General features: G+C 46.5%; 2 protein-coding genes across 4 annotated transcripts in view; one reads left to right on the forward strand and one right to left on the reverse strand.

The window, feature by feature from the left end:
- Positions 1 to 2,654, forward strand: part of PDXDC1 (pyridoxal dependent decarboxylase domain containing 1) — a 31,124-nt gene extending 28,470 nt beyond the window's left edge. For all 3 annotated transcript variants that reach the window (XM_086472800.1, XM_086472801.1, XM_086472802.1), the window contains one exon: positions 795 to 2,654. In XM_086472800.1, the coding sequence (XP_086328926.1) occupies positions 795 to 1,048 (254 nt within the window). In that variant the 3' untranslated portion in view covers positions 1,049 to 2,654. The remainder of the gene's footprint in view (positions 1 to 794) is intronic.
- Positions 2,655 to 2,949: 295 nt separating this feature from the next.
- On the reverse strand, positions 2,950 to 10,120 carry NTAN1 (N-terminal asparagine amidase). The gene is made up of 10 exons (XM_086472894.1): positions 10,040 to 10,120; positions 8,876 to 8,978; positions 8,723 to 8,788; positions 8,041 to 8,149; positions 6,957 to 7,030; positions 5,601 to 5,654; positions 4,717 to 4,770; positions 4,072 to 4,169; positions 3,449 to 3,562; positions 2,950 to 3,261 (listed from the first exon to the last, which is right to left on the reverse strand). Exons 1-10 carry the CDS (start codon positions 10,118 to 10,120, stop codon positions 3,082 to 3,084), a joined length of 933 nt encoding a protein of 310 aa, XP_086329020.1. The 3' UTR covers positions 2,950 to 3,081.
- Between the last annotated feature and the right edge of the window lie 248 nt (positions 10,121 to 10,368).

Genomic DNA, 10,368 nt, shown 5'->3' on the forward strand with positions numbered 1-10,368 from the left:
ATTTCTAAAACGTGCTAAAACATCCTGCCCTCTGACTTGCATAGCACAGGAAGACACACATGATTTTCCATCTTTCGTAGTATCTGGAACTAGAGCTCATCTTCTAGTGCCTTAAAAACCTTAATTTAAACATGGCACAGAACACCACCCTAATCTGTTTTCTCCCCAAGAATTCTTCCTGCAAGTACAGGAAGTTGTTACCCCATCAACTGACAACTGGAATCTTCCTCTGGAATATTATGAGGTTCTTGAGTTTTAAAATTAGCAAGTAACCACGCCAGAAGTTTGATTTGGAATAAAAGCATAAATAATGTTTAATCATGTATTTGAGCAACTGCATTTCTGTTGCTACCTCATATTTTGTGGACAAAGTTATTCTACAGTGAAGACCTATTAAATCTGCAGCACTTTCTGTGTAGATGTATTAGCACTTAATGCTGATTTGACTGGCAGGAAAACTGTATTTTTAACTCCCCTCTTGAGTTGGTTGGCTTCCAGCCTGCCATTTTCAGTGCAAGTTCTTGCCCTAGAAAGGCTTCACTCTGCATGTAGGCAGCTTGGTTTTCAGCTGAATTGTAACAGTCTCTGTGTATGTCAGAGAAAATAACAGGTGCTATTGCCTTGCACACGTGTGCAGAAACTACGGCTACGTTTAGGGTGCAAGTCAGCACCCAAATAAAGTCTGTTTCTTTGCAGTTGTAAAATGCAGGTACTTTCTTTGAAACTGAACTTGTGCGTACCACGTTTTGCACTTGCTGCCTTCATTGGTATGGTATTCTTCAAACACTTGACAGGTCAGAAGATTTTTAAAAGGTCTCTAAGAAGTTCTGATGCATTCAGTGAGACCAGTTCAGTCAGCCACTGTGATGATCTGGAGAAGGTGGATCAGAGACCCCCAACTCTATCCCCTGGCCGAGCACGAGGACCGTTGGAGGCAGAAAAACCAGAGGAGCAGAAGGAGGTGGCACACATGGACCCTGAGGACATTCAAAGCAACAAACCGCCACACGACCGCACAAAGGTAGAGGAACAAGAAAGTCAAAGATAAAACCCAGGCAGTGGCTTTCAGACTGTGCAGAGGAAGCCCGTGCCCTGGGAGGCAGCAGGGTATTAATGATGCATTTAACATGTGAACAGTGCCACACGCTAGTACAGTAACAACTACTGTAACTTATTAACTTGGATTTTGCACAAATATAAATTCCCACCACGGGACAGAGATTTGTCTTACCATACAGTTGTTGCAGCTGCTTTAATCCTCTACATGTCCGTGTCACCAAAGTACTAGTGAAACTTATGAAGTGCTCATGAACATTCGTAAAACCAACTGGCAGTTACCCTTCTTGTAGGAATCTAAGCATGATAATAGTTGCTAACTAACTGTTCAGCCGTACACAAGACTAAGTTGCACCCAGTAATTGTAAAATGATCTTATTTTATGTTAATACACTTTAAAAGAAAATCAACTGCCAATTGTTCACTTTTTAATATTTAAAATTCAGTTTAGCCTCTCCTGCAAAACACTTGCTGAAGTCACACTGGCTGTTTTGCTTCTTTATTTTTTTTAACCTTACGAAGACCATTGCCAAACAGTTGTGGTGTGGCGGGCTTTAGGATGGATGCCTGTGTAAATACAAGTCACCGAATAGTACTTTGCCATCAGCCATTTTTTGCTGCCGTTGTATGACTCGCCCCGTTCAGCTGAGGCCCTACGTACAGCGGGGCCTGAGCTAACGCGTTTTAAGCCTTTTTAGAAAGAAATAGTGCCTCTGCATGCCTCACGGCCTCTTGCTTCTGCCTCCGGAAAGAATCACCAACGCACCGTTATTTTCCTTTGCACGGCATTTTTAAACCAAATACTATGGAACACGCTTATGTAGTGTAACTGGAGTTCCCTCTGTTCTGTATTTTTAAAAATAGGTGTAGTAAAGCTTGGAAAAGCCAATACATTTGTGATGGTTTCAACACTTACTTTTGAATAACAGTCACTTACCTATGGTAGGAATTGTGTAGATTCAAAGAAATTCTCTAGGTTATTTACACTACAGCACATCTCTAGGGCTACTTAATGCACAAGCAAGGCTTTGGATAAATCAAAAGCTAAAGGTGTAGAATTCCCTGCCCCCAGCGATTCTTAATCACTTGCTGCAACTCTGCAGGGCTTCTTGAGGAAAGGAGACCTGCAGAAAAGCCTGCTTTCCCTAGGGTACCCGAGTGTGGGAAAAAAACATCCCATGCCTATAGAACGGGTTACAAATACTGCAGTTTGCTTTGTTTGGGTTTGGGTTTTTTTCCCCTCCCCCTAAAAGATGTAAGTTAACACCATAATGGCTGTGTAGGAGTGACTTTGATAATCTGAAAAATCTGGGGGTTTTGAATTTTACTGTCACCAGATTTGACTTTCAGCTTCTAGATCCTGTGGAGCTGGGATGCCAGGAACAAGGTTAATTTTGCTGTTGGGGTAATTTATGTAAATCAGAGTGCAATTTTTTCTAAAGCGCAAAAACAATTAAGTTGACTAGTCTTCCTTATTGGTTTCTTTGGTGCAATGAAGTATGTTAATAAGAGTAATTTGCTGGGGATAAAATTATCACCACAAGGATTAATTTTTAATGTTTTTATATTTGGAAATGTTAAACCAGTAGTTTTGTTGGAATGAGCTTCATTCTTTAGATACTCTCTGAATGTTTCAATAAAGATTCTTCAAATTATTACTCCTGAATTAAGTTACTGTTGAAGGATACTTCCTCTGTTTCTGTAAGCCTTAAGTTTGTGCAACTTTCTTTCACTTTGTGTGGAAAAATCACTTTCTAAAGTACCCACCGATGCAGTGACTTCCCCGTCTCCCAGCACTGCTCCCTCTCTTTCTGTGTGCTGATCAAATGACTGCACTGGACCAGCGAACACAAAACAGCCAAGGTCTTCAAAGGAGCAGAAAAAGCAAGTTACTTCTGTCAAAATATTTTATTTTGAAAAGCACAGGAACAATGGGTTTTGTAACCAGCACTATGCTTTTTGCAACAAACTGCTCTTCTTGCAAGACTGTACATCCCTAAAGCAGGTGTGGTGTTTGGTTCCAGTTTAGATCTTGTCTGAACAAACCTGTTCCCACAGCCCTTCTTCATTTTTTTTGTAGATGCGAGGTTTCCTGTCAGGAAACAGGGAGCGAGATGGAAAGGGATGTTCTTTTAAAAACGTTAATGTAGATCTAATGTGGGAAACAAAGTGGGGTGGCTCAGCCAGGGGCGATGTGGAAAGATTCTGAAAAACAAGATGGTAGCAAGAGCTGCTTAATGTTCAGAATACACAGTTCTCGATTATGCTGCATTTTAATGAGAGTTTCCCACCCTCCCCAGCAGTACACTGGGAAAAATTTTGACAGACTGTACCCCTCTCTACTCAGCTAGAAGGAAAAAAAAAAAAAAAAGAAAAGTCTGTTTATCTGTACCTGTAAAATCTGTTTATCATCTTGTTCCAACCAGAAATCCACGTGGGGGAAAGGCCTCCAGAAGTAAGGCCCAATATGTAGTTGTTCCATCTTTGCATCGTAAATGTTAGTCAGCTGTAGGAACACAGGGAGCCTGAGGAGTTAGCCAGTGCTTACAGAGATGAAAGAGATGGCAACTTCACTTAATCTGGAAGGCCTTAAGCTGCAGCTTCTGCCTGAGCCACGCTGCGTGCCAGCCCAGCCCCCCCTGGTTCCTATTGCATTGAGATGAACCTGACAAACATTCTGACAAACAAGACATTAAACTGCAACAACAAACCCAGAACTGAAAGAAAGTGGTCGGCTCGTGCCCGTGACCCAAATCTCTTTACATAAGCGATGCTGCTGGAGGCCGCAGGGTCAGTCCCCATGGCACGTGAGTGCCATGCTGCCAGGGCACAGCCTGCCCCAGCAGAAGTGGTTTGAGCGCCACCATTACCTGCTGCCTCTGCTCTTCCATCATTTGTTTTGTTACTGACAGAACACCACTAAAGTATTTTTTCCTCAAACTTCTGACATTTCATCGCCCCAACTGGCCTCCCCTTCCAGCAAAAATACCCTTTTTTCCTATTGTTTGTACTCACCGTTGCTCCTGTTAAAACATGGGCTGAACGCAAATCCTCGTCCGGCCCTTTTTCTGGGAAGGTTGCAGGAAAAATCTCTGCTGTTTTGACATTCACAGCTGGTAGGAAATAGAGTTTAAATACAGAAACAATTAATTCTTACAGAATACTGGTTTAAAGCGACATGCGCAACTGTGTTGCAGGAACTTCAGAATCTGTCAACTACCACTCTGGTATGTCTCCACACCACAGGCCCCTCAGCCTGTGACAACTTATTTCTACCAATTTTGCCTTGTCAGCATTTCCATATTCCAGAACATTTTCAGAGATACTTAAACTAATAGGAGAAAATACAGAATGAACAGTGAAAAGAAGGCTGGGATTCTAACCCCAAAGGTCAGTACAGTAGCTTGATACTGACAAAATCCTAAGTGCAGTTAAATGAAAAAAATCTGCTTGTGTTTGTACAGAGCCGCTGCCACGTGCGCAGCTGCCTAACGGTGGGGCCGAGAGAAAACTTCCATTTGACCCGCACCTCCAACACCAGCACTTAACTTTGAGGATGGGCTCTACCTCGTCATTCAAAGCAGCCCCTGTACTACTGGAATCTGAAAAGCAAGCCAGCCCCAAAAAAAACCCCAATGTCATTCTAATTTAACAACTCACCTATTCCGTAGATGATTGGGAAGTGAACATCCTCTTCTTCTCTGTCGTTTAGTTCTGTAAGGAAAAAAACAAAGAGTCAACCTCAAAGGGCTTTGGATTTTTTTCTGAGCAGCGTTGATTTTGTCGTGCATTACCAGAGAAGAGCAGATCTGACATTGTATAAAGACAGAAAAAAACCCAAGGAAGCCTAAAAAAATAGGGGAGAGAAGGACCAGGTCAGTAATGCACCTGGGGCCTGGAGCAGAACTGTGAGCATCTCCTAACAGCACGGGCAGCACCAGCCAGCCGTCCCTCCGCTTTCTGCCCGGGCAATTTAGAGGAAAAAACCCACAATGCAAAACTTCCGTGATGCCAAGTTTCAACAACGTAAGTCACCAACAGTGCTGAAACGCAAAGGCGATGGAAATAAAACCTGAATGCGATATGAAGAAAAGGAAATTACTTCTTCCTTTAGTGACATCACACACTCTGAACTACCTGAATGCATTTCTGAATTCATTGGAACCTGCAGGGAGGCAGGTAGGCCTGACAACAACCTGGTGGGTCAAAGCTCTGTAGGTGCCTTTCCCAATTGCATCGTAGATACCCACAGGACACAGCCTCCTTCCGCAGCACGAGGGTGGCGAAATAACCTGGCAACGATCGCGGGAGGTTCAACTACCAGCTGCAAATCAGCAGCCCTTGCTAAGGAGAGAATCCTCGTGGCGTTGTCTGTCTGACATCAGCTCACACACTACCAGCAGTAAGACAACACAATTACAAACTGTTACGGAGGACTCACACTATTCCTACAGGACGGATAAAAAAGCCACGTGTGAGAAGACCCCTGCACTTCAACTGCAGTGGCTAAGGATACTTCAAAAACCAAGGAAACATTTTCTTACCTGTTACGCAGAAAGTCACTAAATGAACGTCATCTGGTTGGAGATCGAACGCTCCTACAGCAACAACGACAGCAGCAATGTGTAAGACTGACTGTTGGCAAAGCAGGTGCTGTACATAGATGAGGGGCATTATCAGTGCTGCGCACTGCGAACAGCTGGGCAGAGATACCTGACACACTGTTCCTGGGTAAGGCAACAGAGCAGAGAGCATTTTGCAGATTTGCTTCACTGCCCTTTCTAAAATTAAAGCCACGGCGACTAAACATAGGAGTCGTTTACAGAGTAGCCATTTGTAATAGCAAAAACATGCTAAAAAAGTGTGGTGCCACTGACGCCTTGTACTGACGCTGGGTTAGCTCTGGCATCACATCAGCCCTGCTTTAGTCCACCACGTGCAACAGCTTATATTTCAATGTATTTCCCTAAGATGCCACATATATACCGAGCCAACCCAGCCTTTCATTAGCCGTAAGTTAACTCTTCTCTTCACCATCCCACACGCTAGGAAAAAAAAAAAAAACACCTCTTTTTTTTGAAGTTCTAATAGCAGCACGGTGTTACTCTGCCAAATGGTAACTTGCTGCACGAAAGCTGCATCTGAAGGCCGACATAAATAAATTAACCAAACCGCTTTATTCTGCACAGAACTCTCATAGGACATGTAACATAGGTAAGAGGAATCCCTCGATGCGATGGCCACAAGGGTGCATCCCAGGACCTTTGCCAGTTCTGTTTTCCTTTTTGCTCATCCCCTTGGCCACCTCCCTCCAACCCTGAGTCTGCCCCGTCCCTGTCCCTGTCCCTGCCCCGCTCCAGCGGGGCCGAGGCTTCCCCACACAAAGCGCTCAGCACAAGCCAGAGCACTCACAGGTAAGCAGGTACTTTACGTTTCAAATCCGTGTGTAAAGCACCGCTCCCGCATCTCTGCGCTATAGATGTTATCAACAGACGTAACACCTTTCATCAGACAATTCCAAACAATAATTAAATTTTACCTCGTCACATTAAGGTATGAAACGAGCAGTAACTAAGGAAGTCACCCACGTGTATAGATTTAGACAGTGACTACATCTGACCAGCATCACATAGCGTTACTGGCAGCAGAGCCAGGAATCAAGCCCAGCTGAACTGCCCCCCCAATTCTACACACTAGAATATAAGCCATCCCACACATCGGCTGTATGGGAACCTCAGAAGTCCAACCCCTCTCCACAGCAAGTTCTCAGGTAGAGAAAACACCCTTCAAAAGGAATCCAGATTTCTTTCCATTAAATGACAGGTTACAAATGAGCTTTACCCAAATCCAGTCAGAACTATTTGGTTTTGGACATGAGAGTGGAAAAAACGTGAACTTACTAAGAAGCTGATTAGTAAGTTTTTGTGATAACTGCCTATCATCATTGAAACCTCCAACTAGGTGCACTTCCAGCCTAACAGAGATGGAATAACAGGAAACAGCAATTAAAAAGACATCCCAAAGTGAACAGCTTTACAAAATAATCCCCAGCCCAAACTGCACAGCAATCGTTAAAGAAGCCTCACTTGTTAGTCACATGCACCAAGCTGGCTTGCACTACCCAGCGAGCTACAGTCACCCCATTCTGAACACTGCAGGGAGCACCCAGGAAATAGCACAAGCTCCAGACTCCAAGAGGCGTTATATGCGTGCGACCCTATCTGACCCAGCACTGGCCCTGATGGCCAGCACCTCTGGTTTGGACTGAACTAGTAACCACACTTCAGCTCTTAAGAAAGGGTTCATTAAACATGAAGAGTTTTGCTCCCATGACCTCCTTACAACTATTCTGCACCATACAGCAGGGTTCTTCCTTGAGAAGTGTCTATGTAAAGAGAAGCCCTGACAAATCATGAGTTTTTAGAGACCACATCTTCTAAGTTCATTGAGGTTTTGCTCGTATCAAACTACAGGGGTAAAACCCTCCACATCCAGAAAGAGCCTTGCTCACTAAATCCCATTTCAGAGCTTTTTTTCCCCACTGTCCCGTCCCCCCTCCTATTTTTCTTTTTTCTTTTTAAATGTGGGACTTGGAAAAATCCCAGCTGGATTCTCAGATCCCCAAGGAATTTACAAGACCAACAGTCTGGAAGGAAAAATATAACATAAACCCAAAATCAGTTCTTTGGAAAATTTCACGTACCCAAAACAAAAGTTAACTGGGAAACAATAAACACAAAACCTGCCAGTGGCATTTTACAGAGACACTATTCAGAACAGAACCGTGCTTTAAAGCACTGCTAAAAACACCCTCAAAACCACCACGAAGGAAATTATTTTTGCTTTAGTGGGGTTCCTGATTAAAAGATATTTCCTACAAAATTACCTTGTCCAAAGCCCATATATAATCCCATAAAACTTCCCCACCTTACAAACTGCAGTAACCTTTGTGAAAAACAGTACACAAGTAAGAGCCGAGCTGACCTTCCGCATCCGGGGGTGTTAGAGAAAGATTTTACTGAACTCACGATGAGCGACACCTCCGCCTCTGTGTCCGACCCGTCGCAGTGTGTCAAGCAGGTGGCTCCACTGCCTGAGGAAGACACGAGCAGTCTAATGTGAAGGACATTGCTGGAGGCCGCTGCACTACCACAACTGAAACCAGTGGCAGCTCATGCTGCTGCAGGAGCGCAAGAGCTGCAGCCACCACCACCTCGCTCCCCCTCAGGACAGCAGCCTCTTGACTGAATGAGGCAATCGCCTCTTCGGGGCCCACTGACAAGATCACCAGGACTCATGTGAAGGGTACAAGCGTCAGGACCAGGCAACACCTCCGATGTCACCAATCCAGGCCCATAGCGAGGACCTTTTCACAAATTCTACCTCTGTGGTTACCAAACCCTGCAGGCCCAAACCACTGAGCACAGCCAAGGTCTGCAACTGCCACCACCCCCTGCCCGGGGCAGCAGATCAAGTTTAGCATCTGCTCACTGAGGAACCAGAACACGGAACCGCTGACACTGCACACGCCACCTCTCTGAACAACCCATTTACTTAATACATCATGTGACTTTTTGAGAGTCAAGTTTATATACATGTAATTGCAGTTTATTAATGCAGCGTAAATCAATACACTGGTTTTGTTCTGAACATCCTTTAAAGATACCTGTGTGTCGGAGCACAACTATGTGGCAGGTAGTTGCATCATCTGACCCAAGAATGGAAACAGAACCTATTTTAAAGGAGAGAAACATGGTAAGAACTCCGCTCTCACAATCACTGCTTCAACAGAAGAAAAAATGTTTGTGTTCCTACATACCATCCTTAGGGGTAGTTACCGCAAACTCTCTCTGCTGGACGTACAGAAGACCTTTGGGTTCCACAATTTGAGCAGGCTGACTTCTGAGGAGTTTTGCCTTCTCCTAAAGATAAATGATAATAGAGACTACAGTGGCTGAATTCTCAGGTGTATCCATTACTTGATAGAAACATCACCTCTGAAAAGCAAAGGGATCCAGGTCAGAGAGAAACATACACATCTTGTATTAAGGAATATTCTGAATTTTGAGAATTTTTGGCTTTCCTGCCACTGATCTAGTTAATTGATAAATCCCATCATTCCACAGACACACAAAACCCTCTTTTCTGCTTTATAGGTGATAAAATGGAGGAAAACCAAAAAGCAACAGGACTCGGCATAGGTTACATTAGACAATACCAGAGCAGATCTTGGAAGTTTAATCAGGACAGGAAACTTCTGAAATGTAAAAGTTTCAGTCTTCTACTGCTACAATCCATCCTATTTATTCAGCACTTCTCAAAATACCGCTATTTATTTGCTTGCTTAGTGCATGGAAAACCCAGGGCTGTGATCGCTGCAGTGCTCTGCCCCAGGCCTGCTGGGTGGGCAGCGAAGGGCTCAAAATACACCTCAGTTTCATCAAATTTGCGCTGGTTTTCTGCAAAAGCTCGGTTTCCATGAAGAAGCATTTTCTGACGAGAAGCACCTTCCCACCCAGCTCTGCACTGCAGCTCCTGGCGCGCAGCCCGCCGCTAGGATTGCAACACTTACACACTCGAAGTGAGGCTGAACCCTTCCCACGAGTGACCACCGCGACTTTTGTCACCAGCCTTCGTTACTTCGCCCAGAAAGGTACAGCCTGGCCCAGCCCGGGCGACGGACCCGCCGCCGGCCGCGCCGCACACGCCAACCCGCCGCTCTCCGCCTCGGGGCATTCACCACCAACCCCCTCCAGGGACACCGGTCCGACTTCTTTCCAGTCAACCCCTCTCCTTCCGGTGTCACAGCGCCGGGAAAGGGGCGGGGCCGGGCCGGGCCCCCTCAGCCCGGGGCCGCCCCGCTCCGCCCGGCCGAGGCAGCAGGTCTTCTCCCGGGCACCCCCGCCCCCGCGGCTCCTCCGCACGGGGCCGCCGGGCAGGGCGGGGCCCACCGACGGGCCCCTTCGCTCCGCCGCCTCCTCACCTCGAGGTGCGGGTAGGCGCGGACCATGTCCCCCGTGGGCCGGGCCAGGTCGATCCGCTCGCCGTTGACCAGCAGCGGCATCTCGGGGAGCGCCCAGGCCCGGGGCAGGAGGCGGCTCCGCGTTTCTTCCCGAGGGCCGCGCCGGGCCGGGCCGCGCCGCGCGGGGCGCTGGGAGACAGCGGCAGCGGGAAGGAACCACCGGCAGGAGGGCCCGGGGCGGGGCGGGGCCTGCGGGAAGGGGCGGGGCCTGCGGGAAGGGGCGGGGCCTGCGGGAAGGGGCGGGGCCTGCGGGAAGGGGCGGGGCCTGCGGGAAGGGGCGGCCGACCCCA

This window comes from Leptosomus discolor, chromosome 14 (assembly GCF_034619465.1).
Source record: "Leptosomus discolor isolate bLepDis1 chromosome 14, bLepDis1.hap2, whole genome shotgun sequence".
Taxonomy (NCBI): domain Eukaryota; kingdom Metazoa; phylum Chordata; class Aves; order Leptosomiformes; family Leptosomidae; genus Leptosomus; species Leptosomus discolor.

Bases quoted from the DNA above. Each gene is read 5' to 3' on its own strand.
- NTAN1 (XM_086472894.1), bottom strand. From the start codon at position 10,120: ATGCCGCTGCTGGTCAACGGCGAGCGGATCGACCTGGCCCGGCCCACG. The intron at 7,031-8,040 runs GTCAGCTCGGCT...CATCTCTGTTAG, and splicing joins AACACCCCCGGATGCGGAAG to GCTGGAAGTGCACCTAGTTG. The intron at 3,563-4,071 runs GTGAGTACAAAC...GTGTTCCTACAG, and splicing joins ATGTTTTAACAGGAGCAACG to CTGACTAACATTTACGATGC.